The sequence below is a fragment of the Mizuhopecten yessoensis genome, unplaced genomic scaffold, assembly GCF_002113885.1.
Source record: "Mizuhopecten yessoensis strain PY_sf001 unplaced genomic scaffold, ASM211388v2 scaffold10831, whole genome shotgun sequence".
Lineage (NCBI taxonomy): Eukaryota > Metazoa > Mollusca > Bivalvia > Pectinida > Pectinidae > Mizuhopecten > Mizuhopecten yessoensis.
In genome coordinates, this window is record NW_018408743.1 from 481,197 (window position 1) to 507,890 (window position 26,694).

The 26,694-nt window shown below is 35.3% G+C and overlaps 2 protein-coding genes and 1 long non-coding RNA gene across 3 annotated transcripts; all 3 read right to left on the minus strand.

Moving 5' to 3' along the window:
- Positions 1-276: 276 nt before the first annotated feature.
- LOC110462823 lies at positions 277-2,403 on the minus strand. The gene is made up of 3 exons (XR_002464319.1): positions 2,377-2,403; positions 611-686; positions 277-369 (listed from the first exon to the last, which is right to left on the minus strand). It is a non-coding gene; the product is annotated as an uncharacterized LOC110462823 (long non-coding RNA).
- A 6,074-nt stretch (positions 2,404-8,477) lies between these two features.
- On the minus strand, positions 8,478-9,828 carry LOC110462802 (phosphatidate cytidylyltransferase, mitochondrial-like). The gene has a single exon (XM_021516989.1). The coding sequence runs from the start codon at positions 9,681-9,683 to the stop codon at positions 8,682-8,684; it is 1,002 nt and encodes a 333-aa protein (XP_021372664.1). The 5' UTR covers positions 9,684-9,828; the 3' UTR covers positions 8,478-8,681.
- A 4,661-nt stretch (positions 9,829-14,489) lies between these two features.
- LOC110462795 (JNK1/MAPK8-associated membrane protein-like) lies at positions 14,490-26,675 on the minus strand. The gene is made up of 7 exons (XM_021516971.1): positions 26,476-26,675; positions 23,371-23,444; positions 22,689-22,843; positions 20,669-20,872; positions 20,097-20,266; positions 19,625-19,701; positions 14,490-18,756 (listed from the first exon to the last, which is right to left on the minus strand). Exons 1-7 carry the CDS (start codon positions 26,573-26,575, stop codon positions 18,535-18,537), a joined length of 1,002 nt encoding a protein of 333 aa, XP_021372646.1. The 5' UTR covers positions 26,576-26,675; the 3' UTR covers positions 14,490-18,534.
- Between the last annotated feature and the right edge of the window lie 19 nt (positions 26,676-26,694).

Consider the following 26,694-nt stretch of genomic DNA (forward strand, 5'->3'; position numbering starts at 1 on the left):
TGCTAAAGCGCCGTGTCAATTCTCTGCTTACACCAATCGTCTTATCACTTGCTTAAATCATCTGACATGGCAAAACAGTAGTCTATTTATTGATTTTTTTCATCAATATATCAGGAACCAACATTTTTTTTAAATGGGCAGTAGCACACAATCTGAGTTTGAGCATGAAAATAGATTCATAAATACAGGCCCTGAAAGCAAAATTAATCCTGTTAAAAAATTGTACGTCTTCTAAAATCAGGTTGATTCAATTTGATATTGCTTACCTTGCCTAACGGAATTTCCCCACTCTACGGCGACATTAGACCTGCCACTATGTCACACCCTTGGGCCCTTAGCATGGCCCTTTTGACTGCCTCCACACTGTAGCTAAAACAAGAAATAAACTGAATTAAAAATTAAAATCATAAAATGTCTTTAAAGCTCTATTGAAACAAAAAGACTACTTGTCAGAACGGTAACACAAGTGTCAAAATTAGGTTGGATGAAAATTGGTATGTAAAATCATCAACAGACTGTAATTGAAGCAAAAACAGAAAAATATAAATAACGTAACAGCACCAAATTAGCTCCCACTGTCATTTTCACCTTTTTTAACATTGTTATTTACCTCAGTGCGAAGAAAGTCAAACCAGAACGAAGCATGGCAGTGTCTCATTGCCACCTCCAAGCACGTCCCCCGTGTCCTTCATGAAAGAAAATTAAGATAAACATGAGATTTTCCTTTTAAGATACCATAGATTGCACACAGCTAAATGCAAAAACATTAATGAGGACACTTTAACGGCTGCTGGACCAGGAAATGTAAGCCACATTTATGATCAGTATCAAATCATGATCTTAAGTAGCCAAGATAAAAACTATGGTCCAAAATTGGGGTCTAGTACTTGAGTTGACTGAATTCAGTTATCATTTGAAGTTGGTGCACCTTTACCCTAACAGTAATATAAATATGGTACAGCTAAAAAAATTGCATTACAGCATCACACTCATCAACATAAATATATAGGTGTATCGCTGTCCTTTGCATATAAAACAAACTAATTATCTGAATTATTATTCACAGTTCACAGCCCCATGGGACCAATTAATACATAGACTCATCTTGGCATTTTTATTTAACTGCCATAAATATGCATGGGAAGAGGGTTTATTGCCAGATAAAAATGGTATCTCCTGCATACCCCTCAGGGATGTTAATTACCATTTTCGTTGACAAGAATGAAATTGAACCGTGTCTATTTTAATTCATTCATTATCTTTATTTCTCCCTGCCAATCTTTAAAAACAATTTTTAAAGGCGTAAAAGATTATTTTTTCAGATAGCAATAGCACTTTCTTTATAAATTATCATCTTGTATTCAGAATGATTACTGCTCAAGTGTTGATGGACAGACAGATGGACAATGTGATTAATATAGGGCATGCCATAATTAATCAACATTTATCAGTTTGAAATAACACAAGGAATAGTAACCATTTAAGCAAAAGACAATCACAATTGATCACACAAGACAGATTACCTAATAATGTGCAAGTATTGTAACAGTATCACTAGAGTTATCTCCCTTATACCATCATGTTGATGTATGTGTAGTATGCATACATAAACATGAGGGTGTAAGGGAGGTAACTTTAGTGACACTGTTTAAGTATCTTGCATCGTAAATTTATTTTATTTGTATGCAAAACAAACATTTCTAAGAATAAGTCATGAGCGCAATGAAGCACAAAATGTGTAAGGAAACCCTTGATTTGCATGGATGCTTGAATAGTACCACAGATTGATTAATTAACACATGCATGTACAGACATGTGAATGAAATAAATCAACTAATGGCAAATTTGCTCATAAACTGCGGTACACATGTTGAGATTGAAGTTTCATAAAATGCATGTTCACAGAAACTAATATGGTATAAAATGCAAATTAACAGAAATAATTGTGGTTAGAAACTACAACACGTTGACCAAGGAGAACTAATCAAAATTTTGTAACGAATCCCTCTGCTCCAAGGATCTCGCTTTAAACAATCGATTCTAAAACCAGATAAGTTGAAATCTCAAAAGTACATCTAATAATATAAAAAAAAGTCCGCCATCAGGGGCGTCTAACAGAAGTTACACGCCTATAGGCCTAATATTAATAGATTTAAGATCATATATTACAAATATATATACATCTCTGGTTAATTGAAAGCTAGGCGTCATTTTGATATGCGCGATAATTGATCACATAAAATAGTGATAATTCGCCAACAGATGCATAAAAGGGTAATCTATATCAAAACTCATTGAATCAGAGGGTACATATCAATTTAACATTGTATTCAACGCCTATTTTGTTAAATTATGAAGAAAATATATTAGGCTTACCCAAATGTCAGACTATGAGGGTTAACAGCGCGGGAAGAAGTGACGCGAACTTCGAGCTCGTTCTACGTGCATGTGACCAAGTGCATTTTCATTGGTCGAGAAGTTAGCATGAACACAGTTTTCGTACGGCGCCGGGAGCGACGAGGGGTCAGTGAGGGTGGAGGTATGGACAGGTACCTCTGCCGAGGGAATTTTTAAATATGAAACATTATTACTTTAGTGAAGAAACATCGAAAATAGCGTCTTTTCTACCGGAAATATCAACCGTTTAAGTATATTGGTGTTTTTTCTTGCTGTTCCCCCCACCTTTCATGCAACTTTAAAGATTGTTGTCCCTATGCGAACCCCGGGGAAGGTTTGGTGCTGTCCATTGCAAAGTTGAACTTTTCGTGGCACTAATCACAAAACCATTCTTTCCTTACTTTTAACAAAATATTTGCAGGGCATGCCACTAGTAAATATATTGCACTAAAACAGATATAAACCAGGGGTAGTAAAACACTGTATAGATCGGATACTAAAGAAATTAATTTATTTAAATTTTATGTATATTACACATACATATTTAACATATAGATATGTTCATATCTAGCATTCTTACCCAATGGGGAAGAAACAGTATAAAACGCCCAGCGTAGCGATGCGGGTTTTTTTCATTTTGAAACAAAAAACGTTTGGACTCTTGTCCCCTTACAATAATTCATATTACACAATATGCTTAGAAACAAAATGTGTGTCGAGGTGTGGAGGGACGCACAAGTGTCACGAAATAAAAACTCTGTGTTCGAATTTTGTGTGTTTGAGAAATATCTTTAAACATCATGCTTAAGGTCCTACCAAGATCATACAGGACATGTTGTATTCAGATGTTACTTTACGATTACTACTAGAGATAAGTTATGGATGGATAAAGCCAATATACACGACCTGACATTTAAGTTAATCAATAGGTACGTACCATATCAATCTAGCTATATATGTAGCATCCTTTAGTGGTTTATTATTACTTATAAAAGCTGGTTTTATATCAATATTTCTAACAATATTTACCGTCCAGCTATTTCTATTTCATTACTGTCATTGATTAAAATAATGTGATAATGGAATTCTAATATTATTATAAAATCTATGTCGATATAGTTGGATTAATTACCGTACCAGTATACATGTATATACATGTATATACATGTATGTGATTTTTTTTTGCAAGTTGCATGATTTTTTCCTGGACAGACACTCATAAGATTGAATTATAAAGTTTGTTAGGAATGGGCGGGAGATTTCAAATTTTAAACTTTAAGAACACTTTGAGTGATTCTCTCCCTCTTACAGTCGGTGTCCCTCAAGGGTCAATGTAGGGGCCACTTTTGTTCATTTTATGTGTAAGTGACCTGCCCCTGATTACAAATCAAAGTTCTTTGTATATGTACGCTGATGACTCCGCAGCGCAATCACAAGGGAAATCACTCGACATTGTAAATACCAACCTCGAAGCTGATGCTAAATTAGTGTCAAAATGGTGCGATGATAACAAAATGTGTGTAAACACAGAAAAAACAAAAGTCAGGCTTGTTACTACTTCACCGAAAAAAATGTGAATTAACAGAAGAATTGTCCGTTGTTATCAACAATATAAACATTGAAAATGTAAAATGTGAAAAAAATTTGGGAGTGTTCAATAGATGATTGTCTCTCTTGGAACATTCAATTTACAAATGTCTGTAAAAAGATATCATGTCAAATATTTCAGATGAAAAAGTTGAGACCCTTCTTGAGCCAGTCATCTTGTATGACTCTTTTTTAACTGCTTTGTTAACACACATCTGGATTATTGCTCAACTGTTTGGGGTAACAGTTAAATAAATAATATTTTAAAATTAGAACGCCTGCAAAAGAGAGCAGCCAGAATTATTTTAAAATGTGATTTTTCCACACCTTCCTGTGATATGTTCAAAAAAAAAATGGTTACCTTTTCACAAAAGAATTTTATACAATCAAGTAGTTTTTATGTACAAGATACTTTTAAATAATTTAGCTCCACAAAATTTGAATGATTTTACGTACATGTCAGATGTTCAGGGAAGAACTACAAGATCACCATCTACCGATGTGTTTTACTTGCCATGTCATAAGACAAGCATTTTTAGAAAATCTTTTAGATATCAGGGACCCCTTAAATGGAATCTTTTACCAAGTCATATTAGCAATTGTACTTCATTTTTAGAATTTAAGATATCTGCAAAGCAATTTTACTTGAAATGATTTATGAATTCCTCCCTTCTTAAAGCTGTAAATATTGTACATTTTATCATACATTGTATCTTGACCATGTGTAAGATGAGCTTCATGCTCAATATGTTATCAAGAATAAATAAAGCCTTTATTTTTATAATTATTAGAATGGACCTGATACAATCGGTGTAGTTCCCAGTAAAAGGATAGAAGTATTCTATCGCCCTTTACAAACTCGATTTTAAACACCTTTTCATTCATTCTTTATCACCTTACACCTTGCAGTTTGTCAGTACAGTGCATATATACAGTGCAAATTATACAGTACAGATATCTATATACAAACAAAGAATACAACACTCCGACCACGAATACATGTTAGAATTAAAGCGATAATGTAGAGTGATTCCTTTTAGCTTAAACAGTATTGAATCTCCTTTTTTGACTTTGACTTCAGAAATTTTGCTAAATTAGACAGTTCTTTTTTATTCCTTGTTGTCATCAAATCTAACGCTTTTACCGTACTGGGTTTTTTATAATGATATTTTTTTATGAAACGGTTTCTTAAATCATTATAATGACCACATGTAACAATAAAATGATATTCGTCTTCGATATCGCATTCAAATTCTATCTTTTTTTCTAAACCATGAAATCTACCAGTTTCAATATTCAACGTATGCGATGACAACCGAATTTTTGCAATTTGTTTTATATTTTGTAAACCAATAGGTTTAATTAAATACTTGTTTAAGACAAAAAATACCGAAGATCCATTCATAAAGAGAACACTTAGCAGATGAAGTAATTAAATGCAAACACTCCGGTTGATAAATGTCATGCATTCTACATTTAATAACATTTAGAATTTGACCTTCATTACTCTCTGTTTGCCATAGATATCCCAAACCTAACCTATATAATTCATTTCGTATGTTATTTGTCCAGTCGCTGCCCCTTTCAATCATCTCATCGTAGCAAGCCTATTTAACATGCAATTGTCCGAAATTTTAAGTTAGCCAATATTTGAAAATTCTAATTTTTCTAATTATATGTAAAGGTAGTCTCCCTAATTCTTGGTAAATCATAACATTATGAGTGCTTTTCTTAATCCCCAAAATTCGTTTACAAAAATTCAAATGTACTTTCCCAATATCTGGTGCTTTGAGAATTCCCCAAACTCCAGCTCCATAGTTAAGGATACCGCACGCAAAAGTATCAACAAGAGATCCCAGAGGGATCTTGGCGCCCACCTTTGTACCATCTTCATTAGTTCTTTGTCAGTTCGATCTTTTCTCTTCTTTCCTCTAATCTGTTTGATCGAGTCAAGTTAACAGTAAATGCACCTTGAGGTAACTTTTGATCTAAACTTAATACTGATGTGTTTGAAAGCTTACCTTCTAAGTGAGTTTGTCATTTCACATATTTACTAGTACAGTACTTCATGAAATAGAATCGATCATTGCAATATGAGAAAGATCTGTTTAGTTCTTCTTTTAATCCATTTTGTTTTTATGATCAGTCTCAAAATATAACATGCACAACGAGGGATCAAGGGGAACCTACATTTAAAATTTGAGAAAGATCCCTCCCGTACTTCCCGAGAAATAGCGATAACAAACTTTCACTATCAAAATCCAAGATGTCTGCCTGTCGGCCATGTTGTTTATCCGATTAGTCTCAAGAGTTGCCCTGCACAGCTTATGACCAAGGGGAACCTACATATAAAATATGAGAAAGATCCCTCTGATACTTCCCGAGAAATAGCGATAACAAACTTTCACTATCAAAATCCAAGATGGCTGCCTGTCGGCCATGTTGTTTATCCGATCAGTCTCAAAAGTTGCTCTGCACAGCTATGGACTAAGGGGAACCTACATATAAAATTTAAGAAAGATCCCTCTAGTTCTTCCGGAGAAATAGCGGTAACAAACCTACACTATCACAATCTAAGATTGCTGCCTGTCGGCCATGTTGTTTATCCGATTAGACTCAAGAGTTGCCCTGCACAGCGTAGGACCAAGGGGAACCTACATATAAATTATGAGAAAGATTCCTCAGATACTTCCCGAGAAATAGCGATAACAAACTTTCACTATCAAAATCCAAGATGGCTGCCTGTCGGCCATGTCTTTAATCAGATCAGTCTCAAAAGTTGCCCTGCACAGCTAAGGACCAAAGGGAACCTACATATGAAATTTGAGAAAGATCCCTCTGGTGCTTCTTGAGGAATAGCGATAACAAACTTTCAATATCAAAATCCAAGATGGCTGCCTGTCAGCCATGTTGTTTATCTGATCAGTCTCAAAAGTTGCCCTGCACAGCTATGGTCTAAGGGGAACCTACATATAAAATTTGAGAAAGATCCCCACTGGTACTTCTTGAGAAATACCGGTAACAAGAATTGTTTAAGGACGGACGACAGACCACAGACAACAGACGCAGGGTGATTGGAATAGCCCACCATCAGATGATGGTGGGCTAAAAACGCTAAGTTGGGTTTCAATATCAAAATATTTCTTTTTGCAAATATTGGATACAGCATATAGCACATTCCTACTTTGTTCTGCTATTTTCTCTTGTGTAATGCTGAATTTACCATTGGATTTCAGTAGAATCCAAAGGTAGCTAAAACTATCATCATTTTCTAAAACTTTACCATCGTAAAACCATTTTCTACCTCCTTCAACTTACCATTTCTAAAAACCACGACCTAAGTGGGTTTTTTTTCAACGTTAACAGTTCAATTCCATTTCTTAGTGTATTGTACGTAATAATGAGTAACATTTTCTGCAATCCCTCTGCCAACATTACATCTACAATTAACATTACAACAGGAACAGGATCTGATTTTCTAGACACATTTAACTGACTCATCCCTGAAAACACATTTAAATTCTTCCTATTCAAAGGTTGGAATAGTTCATTATGACATTTCATGGGTGAATCATTAGAGTTAATGTCCTAAAAATCCTAACTGACTCACCACATTGCTCTTGTGGTTTCCTTGCAGAAGACAACTTTCAATTTTGATTTACTTGTACTAGCTATTATATCGATACTGTACCTTCAACCCAGATGCAATTTTGTGTAGCATGTAATTTTAAAATGACATTCAAAATAATGAACATGTACTTTCACGAGATTAGTTATAATACGTGGAATATTTGAGGTTTAACTGATGTACAAAACTATATTGTAAACTGCAAAAGATTTGAATAAACGTTGGGTCCGTTCAGTTAGCTTCTTTTCACCATTTGTAATCCATTTTGCTTTTTCAACCTCCTGGTTCTTTGATTATCATTGTTATGGAAAGATGGCAACAAGAGGCCCAGAGGGCCTGTATCACTCACCTGGATATCTAAGCAATCATGGGAATATATTCTCCAAATAAGATGAGCTAAAAATTGAAATTAACTAAAAAACAGGACTTGTAGTATCAAAGAAATGGAGCTAAACACAAAAAAGTAATCATGGTCAAATAAGCAGAACACATAGGTCACATTGACCTATATATATCACATAATGAGGCAGTAATCCTGAAAATGTGTCTGCATCTCATATTAAGTTTGATGACTGTGGGACATGTAGTATCAAAGAAATACATCTAAATGCAAAGTCTATCAGCGACTTTTCTCCTGAATGGAAATAACATAATATAAAGAGCAAACACTTAATACCCCCCTCTAATAGCATGTGTGTGTGTGTGTGTGTTTGTAAATTTTTCAGTGAATATGCAGCTTGAATTTAGAGTACTGTAGGCAGATTTTTTAAGCAGAACCCCATATATACGTTTCTCATGTTTTAAGACTGAACAACACGTTTCTTTCAAACAGCAGCTTAATGAAAAGATGCAATAGTTAGTGATTTTCAATTCTTTTAATTTGTTAGATTAATCAAAACAAACATGCATTGTTTATGCTCAAAACAATTACATGTATAGCAGAATACAGTTCCTTTATGGATTCCCAAATTTTGATCACAGAACCTTCCGAAACTTTAATAAAGAACTATATCGAAAGCAAGAGGCTGTATAAAAGTCAACTCAAGTTATTCAACAATTAGGAAACTGTTTATTTTTTGCCACTCTTCAGCCACTTGTTGCATTTACTAGAGCCATAACGACTAGACCTGAACAATCCTCCCGTTAAAATTCCTTTCAGGCTCTGCTTCTTGCTGGAATCGCCAACTATTTCATCCAGGGAATCATGTAAGAGGTTGTTACATTGACTATCTTGAGCCAGGACATCCCTCATACTATATACGGTCTCGACATCGCGCCGACCTATTCTACCAAGGAAATACCCAGGAATTTTATCCAAATGATAAAGACGTGAATTATAGGTATATTCCTGTTCAAAACTTTTCTCCTTCTCGTCCCAGTAAAGGTAGTCAGTACTCAATAAAATAGGTTGGTATAAAACTCGAAAATTGTCTATACCAGCACTTACAATGTTTTCAACTTTAAATGGATCTTCAGCGAATAGCATACGGAAATCACCTGTGTAGGACAGAGAAGCTACTTTCGTAAACAGATCCAACTCCGAGAACTTTTCAGGGAGAAACATCAACGAAAAATGGATAGCACTCTCAAGGTTGGTTTTCAGAGCATCTTTGACAGTGTCATCGTCAGGTGGTTTAATAATCATCACTGGCTTGTGGAGGCGACCACTGACATACAGTTTGTTCCACTGTACCAAGTCCTTTGTAAAAGTCTTTGTGCTAATGACGCCGTACTTAATAACTCTGTCTCCAAAAGGAACAATGGGATTAAAGTATAGCCCTGCTGCAGACTCCTGAACCATCGTTATGACGTTTGGCCCGAATCTTTTCAAGAATGAGTAATGGCTTGCATGTTGTTTGAGATTCTGTTCATGCCAAACTGCAGGTTCGTTGACAACAAAGATGAAGTCCATCATGTTTTGTTTAGTGTCTTTTTGTCCCTCTTGCTTAAATACTCCAGACCCATAAGCAAAAGCCATCTGCATTCCTTTTGGGAAACTGCTGACAACTTTGTGATAAACTGAGTTTACACCCCCAAATTTACTGACAGAAGTGTATAGCAGATTAGCCATTTTGAATTTAACAAGGTTAACAATATACAAAAAATGTTTTGTTTGGTTCAAGAAGTTAATTGAATTTGAATGGATTCACACGGTCTTCAATCATGTATTAATTAAAACATCAACCGTTCAATATAAACCGAAATATCAGCACAAATTCATTTTTTATCAGAATCTTCGACTGCTGTGAACACGTCCATGCCCTTTACTTGTTCTCCTTGAAACATTTTAAGCTGTCTTTGGCCGCGTCTTAAAGCATGTTCTACGTGGAGAATGTCAGTCCTGGACATGTCCCGAGCGTTTTTCTTGAATTCACTACGGATGTGGTCATCAAGTCCTGGCTTCTGTCTAGACAGTCTGAGGAACTGCTTATAGAGACTTAGGACCTGCAGCTGAATCTTACTGTGTCGTCCCATCTAGCTTAGCCATTGGCTATCAGGATTGGCGACTTCTTCAGGCACCAGAATCTGAAAAATATGGAGCACATTTGCTTAATACATGTTTTATGTGTGATTTCTCAAAAAATGGATGCAAAATTATCTGACTTTGGATATATTCTGATGGAAGAATTCCTATACTTTTACATGAATCACAAACTACTTTCTGGCATATCAACAAAACTCATTGCTTTTTAATATATTTTCAAATGGGTAGGTCGGAATTGAGGTAGTCCGAAATATTCTGACGTTTTATCGACTTTTTTTATATCGGTTTGTCGTTGATTAACGTCAGAACTCTGGCCCTCTATAATATGCGGGAAATAAGCGCCCCGTGCTCGGGTCACACTTCAAACTGATATTTTAGAAACAAATCGTCACTTTCACACACATGTCGCACATGGTCGCTTATTTCCCGCATATTATAGAGGGCCAGAATTCTGACGTTAATCGACGACACACCGATATAAAAAAAAGTTCATAAAACGTCAGAATAATTCGGACTAGAATTGAGGATGCGACAATGCATTGGTCATTGACTGATTTGCAAATTATACTGACCAAAATCCTGTGTGTTCACTAACTCAACAGTCAAAAGTATGATTAAAAACATATTTGTCTGTTTGCCAATGTAAAGCTAGGTCACATCATTAGCAAAGTGTCAAAGTCCAGCTATTATAATAAATCATTATTATGTAATAGGATGAGCAATATTAATAGTGATAAAGATAGTGCCGTCGCTGGGGTTGGAACCCGCAACCCTTAATTGGCTCTCCAGCCCGATGCTCTACCGCTGAGATAAAAGGAAATTCCCTACAGCTTTAGTACGCTTGTAAGGCAACCTAATCAATGCACATCTTTTACACTTGTGCTTGTCTGGCAATATAACCTTTGGGCTATTCAAACTCTGACAAGACGTTTCTTCTTTCATCTTTGTGCCCCCTACCCGCAAGATAATATTGGTCAAATAGTTAAATTTAGATAGGCCCATTTCTCATGACCAACTACAACAATTTGAAGATTAATTATATATATATAAATTAATGTTCGAGCCCCAGCTTAATATTTTTGCAATTATTCGAATAAGTTTAACAATAATCTGATGCCGGCTTTAATAGTTTGATTTAATTGTGTTCCAAGTTAATGTAATACTTGTTTAACGGTGATTTATAGATTTCAAAATATCAACTTTCATACTGCAAGTGCGTGAACAAACAAAAATGAAAAAGAGTTACTTCCCTTGATACTCTAGGGGACTTGTCTAGCTCTCAAGTTTTTAATATATTCTAAATTTTCTGTACTAAGAATATTACATTTGAGTTTATTTTATTGCTGTTTTAGTACATTTGAGTGAACTTAAGCATTGATGTAAACTAACGCCCGATTTCAAAGCAAGGAGGTCATCACAAACGAGCTGAACAACTAAAATGTAAACATCGGCATAGCTGAAATCCCCAATGTCATCCTTCACCTATCGACTAGCTGTTTGTGTAATAGTCACCAAATCGTTAGAAGATAGTCATGATGAAGAAGGAACAAACTATTGACTTACTCGAGTTTACTTGCTGTCTGCTGTACGCCGAGGTCGCCAGTCCGGTCGTTGAGTGTTCTTTTAAGGGAGGTAACTCTGACCGATTTAGGTGTCACATTATAAAATCAAATTACGGTTGCTCAATTTCCGGAATTTAATCAAGTCCAATCGGCCTGCTTGTTCAAGTTACGATAAAATAGTTAAGTATGCACTTAATTACTTTGAGTACAAACCACAGATACTTAAATTAATTTACCACTCTCCTTATCATAATCTTTGACTTATGTTTTAAGGTAGTGCCAGTTAAGAACCATCAATCACCTACTTGAAAACCTTGGCTACATTCGCGTATCCCTGTTGATCCACGATGAACGAACGCACTTGGACCGTTCTATAAGCAGAGCAAAAAAATGCAGTTTCGGAGAATAAAAAACAAGGCATCAAGAATAGTATGCCCTTCTTTTACGCATCAAGTGAGTTACATAACATATCTGAAAATCTTCATGTGGTTTGACATTGTTTTAGAAAGAAATAACGCAAACTAGCAATAGTCAGCATTTTTAGTTTCGGCCAGGTTGAAACGGTACGTGTGGCGCAGAAATATTCCACGATAAACGAACGCACTTGGACTGTTTTATAAGCAGAGCTAAAAATGCAGTTTCGGAGAATAAAAAACAATGTATCAAGAATAGTATGCCCTTCTTGCATGCGTCGACTGAATTACATAACGTTCTTTAATTACAACTAACAATGTTGGACTGTTCTATAAGCAGAGCTAAAAATGCAGTTTCGGAGAATAAAAAACAATGTATCAAGAATATTATGCCCTTCTTGCATGCGTCGACTGAATTACATAACGTTTCTTAAAACTAAAAATGTTGCTCGGCATTGTTTTAGAAAGAAATAACGCAAACTAGCAATAGTCAGCATTTTAGTTTCGGTCAGCTACGTCTGGACCCCTCAATCTACACGTGCAAAATTTTCCTGAGGTCAGCCTCGGTCCAGATCTGTATCTGTCGTTTTCTTTACAGGTTAAACTGGTTCAATCGTTTCAACCGGATACAGGAATGTACCCCCAATGTCCAATGTATACACATCTCTGTAAAAAAATGTCGTCTCTAACAATTAAATTTGTGACAAAAGAGTAGAGCATAAAATGAACAGACATATTTTTTTTTAATGTATAGTCAAGAATTTAGCCAATACATAATTGTTGTAATATTTTGGAATAATTATAAAACAAAGACAGAGAGTTTTAGTCATGAGCGAAGATGAATACATGTTTTATTATTTAACTTCTGTTGTAAGTTAAGTCGAAAAAGTGATTAAATAACCAATATTCTGTTAACCAAGGGTGAACCTGTGAAAACTTGTTGATGGTTCTTAACATGTAGATTTAAAAAGATGTAACTTGACACTGTGACATTTTTTAAAGTTTTGTTATTTGATAATGATGCTTTGCTTCAATGTTGCCGTTTGATACTGATTGCACATTTTTTAGAGCATTTAATATTATTTTCCAAATTAACATTAATGCCCGACTAACATTTGTTGTTTCTTAATTCACATCATACAATACCTGTAAAAATAATTGGTCTCAAGGCTGTGGAAATGATATTGATACCTTGCTTTTAGGATAATTCACCAGCTTTATGTTGTTTGACATTGTTGCTATATCTGTATCTTGTCTTTAGGGTGTTGATATTTCAGTTGTTGATCACACCCAAAATGAAGTTACACTCACTTCATTTAACTCATTCACCCCTCAAATTTCATAATGAACTATTCCAACCTTTGAATTGGAAGAGTTCAAATGTGTTTTTAAGGGCAAATAAGTTAAATCCAAGGCTTGCACTACAGCACATTCCACTTTGTATACTTGCTTAATGATGCTATATTTTCTAGCAAATGTTATTATTGTGATTATAGTTTTTCAATTCTGATTATTACAAGTAGTGTTAATTGTCAGTTGTTAGAGAAAAATGTGATATTACACAAAATGTGATATAAAGTAATGTGAAAATAAGTGGAATATATTGTATTACATATCGGTAAATAACATTGGCTAGGAATTCATCCAGTGCTCGCTTTGGTCACTGCTACCTTCGCATGAACACCAATTACAATACTGACTTCAGTAAATAATGTAATTACTGTACTAAAGTGTAGATGTGGGCAACACATACCTAATTCTATGACATAAAAGCACGGTCACTGTGGTCAAGATAACGGGCTTCCCAGTAAACAGTCTGGTTTTGATTCTTGATACAAATTCAATGGAGAAATCATCTCCTGTCCACCATCAAGGATATTGAGTTTGTTTATCAGAAAAGTGGTGGTCCGATCAGATGCTGAAAGGTATTGGGCCACCATAGGAGTTTTCTCCTGGTACTCCAGTTTCCTCCCACACGCTAACATCCGGGCCAACAAGAGTAATTAATATAATTTGAAAAATAAATAAAGTTTATAATTTATCAGAAAAGCTTCTGTGTATATAGAATCTACCTTCATTAGTTCTGTCACAATGTATGTAAAGGACACAGATCTACTTAAACAGTATACTATATGGCTGCTAGGGAGAACACTTGAACTTCAGACGTGACCTCCAACACACACTTGCATCATTTGACCATTTACCTGTGGCACTGTCCCACAAATGGACAAAGACTAGAGTATCCTTCAAGGTGTGTTAACATTTCTATATCAAAATATGGCTATACATCTCTTTATGAATCAAGTTTGAATTCTAAAATTATTTGACTCTTGAGCTTCTAATTTTGATGATGTGTTATTGGTATTGGAGTTTGAATTCATCAGTGTATTTATTCACATAAAACAAAACACGATTGGTACACATGTAGACATATTTAATTTTCAATGCCCATAAGTTATTACAACAATAATTTACTACTTATCACAATCGAAAAGGATAACCCCTTTTTTTATGAAATTACCAAACTCAGAATATTCAAAACACATTTTTCTTGTTGCTAAACATGTGTTTTTTTAAATGGCAGTGGGCAATCAATTATATTGCCAAGTGTCACTAAAATATTATCAATATCTGTGCAGTATCCGACCAATCTGATTAAAATAATCTGTGACATGGCTCCGTTAACTCGTATTACGCCTGTTCAGGCATGTTACGAACTTAACAGAGCCATGTAACAGATGATTTTATTCACATTGGTATCTGACCAAAGACAATCTGTGTTTGACAATGATAATACAAGTGCCTACCTGCACTTAGCTTTCATTGACACCCCAACCCTCCCCTCCAAAATGTTTTGGAATCTACCCTCGATATGTTTCTATCAGTTAATTCATTTTAACTACTGAAGATAACTACCATTTTACTATGAGTTGTTAAGAGTTTCATTTCTGAATTAAAAATAAGCACAATTATGTACAAGTATACGTATTCAAGCATGATTTTCAGAATTAAAATCTTCCCATGATTTAAATATCACTATTAAATTGTTCAAACACTCATAAAAAGTTTTTTTTGAAGAAATTGAAAAAAGGCAAGCAACATTAAAATATATGAATTGCGAAGCAGTATAATCTGTCTACACATGTTATATACTTATACAAGTGTGCCATCTAATGGTTCCTGAAGCTTAACAGTGTATAACCTCAATAGAAAAGATATCGGAATTACACATTATAAATACAAATAATATTTTTCTAATATTCAGCACATATCAATTATCAACACCATGATCGGTGAAACAAAAATGGCTGCTTTCGTGTATACCTGCTGAAATGGTCTAGGTTGCACAAAAATATTCTGTGATAAACGCACTTAGACCGAAAGTGGGCCAACTCTAAAGGCAGAAGTCAAAATGCACTATTTCAAGTTTTATGACCAAAACATAACATAAATATTGCAAACTAGCAATAGTCAGCCTTTTACTTTCAGACAGGCACATCTAGACCCCTCAATATATGCCAAATTTTCCCGATGCCGACCTTGGTTCAAATCTGTTGTTTTCTTTCAAGTTAAACCATTTGAAATGATTGGACTGGATATACGAACGCTGGCCGTGACATTTGTGAATACAACAATGAAATATGTATACAGCGGAACCTCATCATTAATTTTTCAAATCATTGCTTTGGTTTAAAAAATAAAAACCAAAATATATTGACGCAGTAACTTATTCTCATCACAAGGCTTGCCACTAAAAACTAATAAAACTAAAGTAGTTGATGAACAATACTTGAAAGTAAATCTTTTTTATTTGTTTGAGCCCAGATTTACATATGTACAGTACAGTAAAACATAACAAACCCCACGGGAAATAAGATTGAAGAAATTAGGTCATTATTCACTAAAATTATTAGTTTGATAAATGGGAATCTGTTTGCATGGGCAGAGGACACAAATTTGACTTCTTTAAAGCAAGAATTTGTATAGAACATGTTTTTCTGTAATCCCAAACAAGTTACTGAAAGCAGAAATTAAAATGAGTTTATTTTTGGTGAATGTTTTCTGTGGTAGCCACAGTATATGAGGGGAAATATTACCTTTATGGCAAGCTAGCCTTTCCAGTGATGTGCTGTTACCCTGGGACTCTCAATAGTTAAGTAATATCAAAGGCGGTCTGTGGATGGAGTGGTGCCTGCCCATGTAACATTTGGTGGCAACGTTGTGACCCTGGGATACCTTGAAAGGCCAGTTCCCAGTGACTAGGGACAGTGGTACACAGGGAGGACCCATGGGATTCCCTAGTCCATGTCTACGGACAAGACTTCTCAAAGAAGGGAATAGGGTAACAGTCAAGGACTTTAGGTAAAATGATTTACTGGCAAGCTTGTTTTTCCTGTGATATGGTTTATCCCCGGGACTCACTCAAAAGTGCAGCAACTCTGAACGTGTAAAGTGGCTGGATAATATGGCCGCTTGCATGTTACAGTACACATTTTATAAGTGGGCTTCTACTTTAAATATACACTTATACATGTACTGTATTAGCAAACTCAATCTTATCTCTCCATGGTACATTCCATCAATCAACATAATCATAAATTAACACGCCAATATTTTCTGTATGAAATGTACTTAGGAAAACATGAATGTATGAAGTTAATAACACTGTACATAAATTAGCAAAATCAGAGATAGAATGAAAGGTGATCAAATAGGAATTCTGCTTAAATTATAACATATACAGTATCACACAAACTGGTAACAAGTTCCCAATGCACCAAATGTTTTATGCACTATCAGGTACATGTATTATACAGGACATATTATATATGTAAACATTAATAAAAAAATCAATATTCAACTTTACATATCCTCAAGACACTGGGCAAAGCATTGCTAATCAATTTACTTTGGTACAAATATACGTGTCCGTAACACCTATGGAAAAATTCTCTAAGAATCTTATCAAGACAATCTACGGGCATATCTTTTACATCAAAGGACTGCCCTCGCTGCTTTTTTATTTCTCGCAGGTAAACTTTATACCCTGGAATATTAAAGAATGTTCCTATAAGAAATTTTCTGCAGAAAACTGTCTTTTCGACATAGCACAAATGTATAGTAATTTGCAATGCTTCATTCAGACCAACAGCACTCCCAACCTCACACAATGATAACAGGTCACACTCCACACTGGAGGACAGATGGCTTAGGTAACATACAAACAATACCTGTTAAAACAAAAACACTTCCACTTTGACATTGTTGTGTAATTTTCTTTAAATCAGAACCAAATTTAAGGTAAACCTGATGGTCTTTTTATTGCTACATCAGTAAGAGCATCAGCATTAAGTTATTTATAAAACCAGCCTACATAATTTTTATATTTCTTCGCAGCAGCTGTATTGCAATGTTTGAAGATGGTACAGTTTGTTAGCTCAGAGTTATTGCAACGTAACATATTACCATTGAATATCAGGTATAAAGTAAAAGAACTTTTCCCCATCATAAATCTCTCCAAGTTGCCAACCACACTCTTTTATGACAGAATTTATAGTCCACAAATAATCCAAATGATTCAAATTACTTAATTCTAATTTATATTGATCTCCGAGGAAGTCATGAAACTAAAAATTAATAAAGATTTTTTGAAATCCAATTTTATTACCAGTGGCATAATTGAACTTTTTATCAATATCATCAAAAAAACAACGACATATGACGCTGATCATTCCTTTCACTTCAAGTCCAGCAGAAATGTCAAAAATATGACTGTACTGTAAGGTTAAGTAAGACAAACAAAAGCTATACATTGCTAAGTGTTTGAAAATTACTTGGTGGGGGGGGAATCTTTGCAGTGCTTTGTTTGTTTTTTTGTGTGTGAAATAAATTCAACGGAGAAAATATAATTTGGAGTGTTATATTGATGTTAGTAGTCACAATATTATGTAGTCAGAATCAATTTAACAAAGAAATGAGTTTATACACTGAGTGACAATAAAACGATAAGGGTGAGTGTCAACGTCTGTATGGGAGACATTGGCTGTGACAACAAGTGTTGATAGAGGCTGTGTAAATGAAAATCTTAAAACATTATAATCTCAAAACTTTCACAAAAGAAGGAAAAAAAAATTAAAGTGTCTTAATAGGGTGATCATCATCAAAATCAGGTCAGAGCTATTCCAGAATAACAGGATGGTTGTAAGACAATGTATTATAGTCTATATAATCCAAACAATCTAAATATCGCATTTAATCGGATAGATGACAGTTTCTGAAAAATTGTCAACACATCCTATTCATTTTAGAATAGCCCTTAACCAATAAAACAGAATGACAAAAGGTATGTTGTACAGCCGTCCGAGTTGAGCGTGGAGTGAACATTTAGCGTGGCGAGGGGATCCTCAGGCCCCCTCCTCTGTATTGTGCCATTGGTCTATACCCAGGTCTTGAGGCGTCATGTCAGGACATATCCGCGACATTTCGGTCAGGATCCGTGAATTTCACGGTCAGAATGTAAAACATGACAGGAAATGGCACTAGAGCAATCAGTGTCCCATAGTACTTTGCATCATCAAGCTGTGTCATGGCAATTATGCCAAATGCGTGAAGAAACCAATGTCCCAGAAGGATCGTCAGGTTTCTTACATTCAGGAATGCTTCTTTCAATAAAGGCTTTACCCTCTGGAATGAAATGACAACACAAATTAAATAGTGATACTCACTACAATTTGTGATGAAAATATGTACAAGTAACAAGACATAAGTCTACAGATTCTTTTAATTCAGTAGGTTAGAAGGCTGGAAGTCAAGCTGAGAAATTAGGTCAATTTACCATGTTTAATATTTGACCTTGACGATGTCTAAGAAAGCTGCCTCATCACTTGTGCCACAATTAGTCACATGAGTAATGTAATGATGTGATATAAAAATATAGTTTCCATAGATGCAAGTCGGTAAAGTAGCTTAAATTTGTAACATGACAACATGCTGCAGGTTACTATATTACTGATTCAAAAATTGTGTGTTTAATATTCATCTCTTAACCCTTTCACCCCTATGTAACTTTAGTCCCTTTCACCCCTATGTAACTTTAGTAGACAATATCATGCATTGATCTGGATGAGTCCATTATGGTCTACAGTGGTGGAAGGGTTAACAATAGTGAACATTAAAGGCTAAAAATGACATTTACATTAGCTACTGTAGATTTCCTTTATTTCATGTGATGTTTAATTTCACATTAATTGATGATGGCCATCGATTGCAAATTAAGGTCACTGTCACCCAAGACATACGCATTGAATAAAATGCAATCTAATTAAAATTGAATTTTCAATCGCTCCCGTTTACTGATATGTTGCGTTCAATGTGACATATTAGTAAACGGGAGCGATGTGAAGATATAATTTTAATTAGATTGAATAAAATGCAAATTGAATCTCTGAAGAACAAGTACGAAAATGTTAGTTTAAAACATAATAATCTACAGCATTCAACATCCTGTTATAATAACACTTAATTTACATTTTCTGACAATGACGACACTTACCTGTTCTGATATACTGGATAAAAACACTGCATTTGTAATTACAGAAATTACTATTACAATGTATGGAAAAGCATAATCTGAAATATCAATGTAAAAGTTTATTATTTTAATTCAATTCTAGTCTTCAAAGTATTTGCTTTGCCAAAAAACATTGTACTCTGATAACCTACAGGAAAACATTATTTCTAACGATTATCATTTTTTCTTTTAACATGATTTTCTATGAGAGGACAATCCAAAATATGTCAATTTAAAGGATTATTTTGTCTCTAGGGGATATATAACCACATCTTACTTACGTTTTTAATTTTGAGCACATAGAATCTCCCCCATTGAAATTTCAAAAGGTTTGACAAGGATAAACTATATAAAATTAAAGCTTCTTGAGGTAAAAAAAAGTCACGGAGATATGTGATATGTGGTATCTCTACATTATATAAAGGCATAACTTGCGAGTGATCAGAGCACTTACAAAGAAGTCCTCCAAACACTGCCTGGAGAACGATGAGGATGGGGAGGAAGTACAGGGCAGCATATATGGACTTGGTGCCTCGACTCTGGACAAACTTGTAGGACACAAAAGGCCTCAACAGCATCAGAAGAACCAGGCAGAAGGCGTAGTAGATCATTGATATGGTGTACCTGTAATTATGTAATACAGGGTAACTCCTATTAAACATTGTAAACAGGCATCACAAAATAGGTTTTAATAATTGTATTTCAATAAATTATATACCACTGTTACATTTATTACTGCATCTACTTTTGGATTTTTTTATTTTTTTTTATTGTTTAACATTTTTTGTCAGAGTACCGGTATCCTTGACAGAACGTACAAACATGTGGTTTCCATATGGTAGCTAATACACAAAGATATTCTGGATCAAACTGAAGCCATAATCAAAAACACTGTATTGGTTCCTGATTTTCCTTAATGGTTACTGTTACTGGAAACCAGTCCCAGAAGTCACATAATGTGCAGTTTTTGTCTTTTAGAAACTGCCAAAAAATATGAATTTGAGTAGCTATGGTCTTATTACTTACAATGGGTAGACTATTTCCTGTGTACAATGGAGGGTGGTGGTGTAGTTTGGACTAGGGTTATACAGCATCGTGTACCAGTCGGAGAGCTCGCGAACAACACACGATCGAATGTTGAGTGACCCCACAGGATCCACCAGTAAAACTGTCAGTATCCCTGCTAGTACACACTCCACCAGTGCACTTACATGCAGCACGATTAGGGCCCTGTATTTCAAGATTGTATTGTATATTACATACATATGTATATAGGAATAGAAATAAATGAGATCTTTAACAATTAGCAACATACCTAACTAATCAATAACACTGCAATCTTATAGATAAAGCAGACTTGAACTGCTGGCTGCTATTTAAACTGATAGAGAATTCCCACGAATAGTATCATATTCAATTTGAATAAAAGATGGTTTTTTTTCGGTTTTTTTGGAAAATATTTGAAAGTCAAGATTTTGCTTGAATAAAACATTTGTACACAATGTCTAAGTATGTGTTAGATGCATCTTTAGTATTGTGGTACATTTGTATCATGTTTTGATCAGAACAACAACAAGAGGCCCATGGGCCTTAACGGTCACCTGAGTCCTACAGTATTTATTTTTGTTGTTGAAATATGTACCAATTTGAGTAAAAAATAGTATAATGTTAACTTAACTTTGTCAGGACCATGAGCTGATCATTCCTAGACCAATTTTAAGTGAGATCGGCCTATTAGAACTTAGTAGCAAAATAGCGGCCATGGCAGCCAAATTGTATTTCTGATTGACCCGAAAAATAACAACACTTTGTCAGGACCATGATTCGATCATTCCTACAAAGTTTCAGTTCAATCGGCCAAGTAGATCTTTACTTTAAGTTTGAAATAGTTTTCCAAAATGGCAGCCGTGGTGGCCATATTGGATTTCTGATCGACCCGAAAAATAACAACACTTTGTCAGGACCATGAGTCAATCATTCCTACAAAGTTTCAGTTCAATCGGCCTAGCAGAACTTGACTTTAAGTTTGAAATATGTTTTCAAAATGGTGGCCGTGGCGGCCATATTGGATTTATGATTGACCTGAAAAATAACAACACTTTGTCAGGACCATGAGTCGATCATTCCTACAAACTTTAAGTTCAATCGGTCCAGCAGAACTTGACTTTAAGTTTGAAATAGGTTTTCAAAATGGCGGCCGTGGCGGCCATATTGGATTTCTGATCGACCCGAAAAATAACAACACTTTGTCAGGACCATGAGGCGATCATTCCTACCAACTTTCAGTTCAATCGGTCCAGCAGAACTTGACTTTAAGTTTGAAATAGGTTTTCAAAATGGCGGCCGTGGCGGCCATATTGGATTTCTGATCGACCCGAAAAATAACAACACTTTGTCAGGACCATGAGGCGATCATTCCTACCAACTTTCAGTTCAATCGGTCCAGCAGAACTTGACTTTAAGTTTGAAATAGGTTTTCAAAATGGCGGCCGTGGCGGCCATATTGGATTTCTGATCGACCCGAAAAATAACAACACTTTGTCAGGACCATGAGGCGATCATTCCTACCAACTTTCAGTTCAATCGGTCCAGCAGAACTTGACTTTAAGTTTGAAATAGGTTTTCAAAATGGCGGCCGTGGCGGCCATATTGGATTTCTGATCGACCCGAAAAATAACAACACTTTGTCAGGACCATGAGGCGATCATTCCTACCAACTTTCAGTTCAATCGGTCCAGCAGAACTTGACTTTAAGTTTGAAATAGGTTTTCAAAATGGCGGCCGTGGCGGCCATATTGGATTTCTGATCGACCCGAAAAATAACAACACTTTGTCAGGACCATGAGGCGATCATTCCTACCAACTTTCAGTTCAATCGGCCCAGCAGAACTTGACTTTAAGTTTGAAATGTAAAATGTTAACGGACGACGGACGACGACGGACGACGGACGACGACGGACGAAAACGGATAGCAATAGGTCACTTGAGCTAAAGCTCAGGTGACCTTAAAAAATCCTTAAATTAAATTGAAATGCTCTAGTTGTACCTCTTCCGTTTATTTGTGTAGTCAATGAAAAACCAGTGGAAGATGAGAGACAGCAATGCCATGAAGCCAAGGTACAGCCAGTCATAGAACATGGGCGAGTCCTCACATTGTTTACACAGGGTGTTGGTGTCAGGCTGGTAGCCTCTAGGGCATGCCTGTAAAATTCAACAATACACAATACACATCCAGATTTCAGATAATATTCACAAATACTTTAAACAATATTATTTTAGTGAATTTACCTGAAGTACTGTTATCAGGCTAATACTTTGAAGTGAATGTTTTCTTAAACACTTCCAAGCACAAATGAAAAAGCTAATCTACTTTCATTTTGTATTTCTAACTTCCCTATCACTTTGACTTCTTATTGAAAATAGAATTTCCCCCACCTTTTGAGGAAAGAAGGGAAATTCTTAATGCAAGGAATCATATTCTTAAAAGTCTAGCCCAAAGTTTTGCCGAGGCCAGAAATTTAAAAATCTTACCCATAGAAATTTTAGACTTTTCTGTCTTTTTCCAAAAGTGGGAAGTTATTAGTTTCTTCAACCTCAAATATTGGTGTTGATGTGGCGTCATACAATTTGTTATGACAAGGAAATCTCCTCGTCTTTGCCCTAGGGTATTTTTCTCTGATCATAAGTGTGGATATCTCTGTGTAATGGGGGTTAACTAACTCTCTTACCCCACATTGTGAGTATGTTCCTCCTCCCGTATCCTTTCGTCCGCAATATAATCCAGGACATTTTACAACTGAAACTAGAATCAAAATCATTATATTAGAAAATGTGAAAGATCAAATTTAAATAATTGTATTTTTAGTTCAGGTACAATTTAATCATCCACATTTAAAGGTGAAGTTTTTTGTAAGCTTCATAGGATATGGGGTTCGATTCACCAATATGACATAAAAGTGAGGTCATCTGCCCAGCCACATGGGTAATATAAGTTATTATTTTTCTATTCATTTAACACTGATAGAGGATGCTGAACACCTTCAGATCAGTTTTGAAATCTTTAAGTATAATTCCTATCATTTTTTTTTAATTTGGAATTTTCAGAAACAAAAAAATGTACCATCTACACAACAAGAGGCCCAATGGGCCTGAATCGCTCACCTGGTATTAATATCACAAATAATCTTTAAAGTGGACTAAAATACAGCTACAGGCAGAATATCAGTGTTTGACTCATAAGAACCTATTAAAAGATTTAAACATATGACGCCTGTGACCTTGAATGTCGAACAAGGACATAAGGTTGAACAGAGTTTATAGTCGTCCAACCAAGCATGCTTCTGGCAAAATAGCATTACCCTGGACCTTTTGGTTAAACAGAACAAGTCATTTAAAGATTTAAACATATATTGACCACTGTGACCTTGCATATGGGCGAAGGTCATTCATTGGTAAAAACCTGGTAGTCTCTCATCCCAGCATGTTAATGGCCAAATATTATCATCCTAGGACTTTTGGTTATTGAAAAGATGTTGTTTAAAGGTTTTAAACATATTTGACCATTGTGACCTTGAATAATTGTCAAGGTCATTCATTTTAACAAACTTGGTAGCGCTTCATCCCAGCATGCTACAGGCCAAATATTATAACCCTCAGCCTCTTGGTTATTGAGATGAAGTAGTTTTAAAGGTTTTAAACATATTTGACCCCTGTGACCTTGAAAATGGGTGAAAGTCATTTGTTTGAAGAAACTTGGTAGCCCTTCATCCCAGCATGCTAAAGGCCCAATATCATCACCCTAGGCCTCTTTGTTATTCAGAAGAGGTCGTTCAAAGATTTTAACATATTTGACGCCTGTGACCTTGGATATGAGCTAAGTTCATTCATTCGAACATATTTGGTAGCCCTTCATCCCAGCATCTAACTGGCAAAATATCATAACCCTAGGCCTCTTGGTAGTTCAGAAGAAGTTGTTTAAAGGTTTTAAACATATTTGACCCCTGCAACCTTGAAAATGGGCGAAGGTCATTTGTTTGAACAAACTTAGTAGCCCTTCATCCAAGCATGATACTGGCCAAATTTCATCACCCTTAGCCTTTTAGTTACTGAGAAGATGCTGTTGAAAGGTATTTAACATATTTGACCCCTGTGACCTTGAAAATAGATGAAGGTCATACATTTAAACAAACTTGGTAGCCCTTCATCCAAGCATGATACTGGCCAAATACCATCACCCTTAACCTTTTAGTTACTGAGAAGAAGTTGTTGAAAGGTATTTAACATTTTTGACCCCTGTGACCTTGAAAATAGATGAAGGTCATTCATTTGAACAAACTTGGTAGCCCTTCATCCCAGCATGCTTCTGGCCAAATATCATCACCCTAGGCCTTTTGGTTACTGAGAAGAAGTTGTTTAAAGTAAAATGTTGACAACGGACGGACGACGGACGGCGCACCATGCCATAAGCTCACCTGGCCCGAAGGGCCAGGTGAGCTTATAAAAAGAACACTTTCACGATTTTAAACAATCATTTTTTATCAGACCAGTTTAATAAAATGGAAATGCAAAACATCAAAGATATCCTTTATCTCAGAAAAGTGGAAATATATATTACCAATTAAAATATATATCCAATGCACAATCCCTGAAGATATATATGAGATTTATTGGGGTATTTTCAGTGAGATATCCTTTATTTTGGATACAAAAAATTATGAAAATGTGCGATAAGTATCAACCAGCTTTGTAGAGTTTCAAAGTCTTCAGGTAAGTGCATTTGATTTTCAGTATCTAGCTGATCAGGGTGTGTGGTGTATTGAATCGCAAGATGGTCAGTGGTAGAATGAAAACCAGTTTGACAGGTAATGCGCTTACCTGTATATACCCAGTGAGATCTATACTTGTTGCCAAGCAAGCACAAACTAAAATGTCAGCGCTTTAATTAGAAATGATAACCTGGAGAGATAGCCACTTGGTAACATCTCAAAACCAGAAAAAATACACTTTCATATTTTTTTTAAATCTCTATCAAAGGCTTTTTACTTTCACTGTCAGCTTTAAAAGGTAGGCCTAATCATCCCTAGACTAAACATAATGCTAAACTATGTATTATAAGGATAAACCAGGTCCAGTACACTCTACTGATTGAGCTATATAGCTGTAAAGACCTATAATAGCTCTATTGACCTATCTGAAATAGGTCTTTTGAGCTATTTTCAAGTGATTTTCTTTTTCAGGAAAACGGAACAAAGTCGCATTTAAAAGAAGATTGTATCATTAGGTTCAAAACAAAAGACATTAAATGCAAGTATTCTTTTTAAAAAATAATGATGTAAAGAAATCGGAATTTTACATTTATGAAAAATGAATATAAACATCTAAATGTATGCTTTTTGTAGTCAACATTACCATTAACCTTATTGTTTTATGCGACTTTGCTTAAATTTGCACGCTGCACATACTACTCGAAAGAGGGTGTTGCAGAATATATAGATAGATAGATTTAATGAAATCTGAGAAAATATAGCTCAATACAGCTATAATTTATATGTGTATATAGCTATATATGTCTTTTTAGCTATATAGCTCAATCGGCAGAGTGTACTGGACCTGTAAACTGTTGTAATATTGTAACTGTTGACATATTTATTGATTTATAAGTATTTTTGCAAAGAGTGAACTGATTAGGTCTAATTGCTGTAGGAACTCTATCTAAATCGTTATAAATCTCTGATTTAGATAAGAGTTCCTACAGGAATTAATTTGGGTCCTGCCTCCTCACATAATCGAAACGAGCTGCGGGTCCCGTGTCTTTAGATATAATGCATGTATACCTTTTTGCGCAAAAGAAATACCAAAAATCGCCATAAGAAACCATGCTTTCAAAAATTCGTTGTAGGGCCTATGTCTGGCCCATGTACCGAATGGCAGCATTATGTCATTTTCTTCTTTTCCTCATCGCAATTTTTCGTTTGGACGTTTAGGAGTCAGCGTAGCACAAAACCTTCCGTCAGTTCACCTTTTTTCAATAGAAGATAAGCATTCGTCTGATT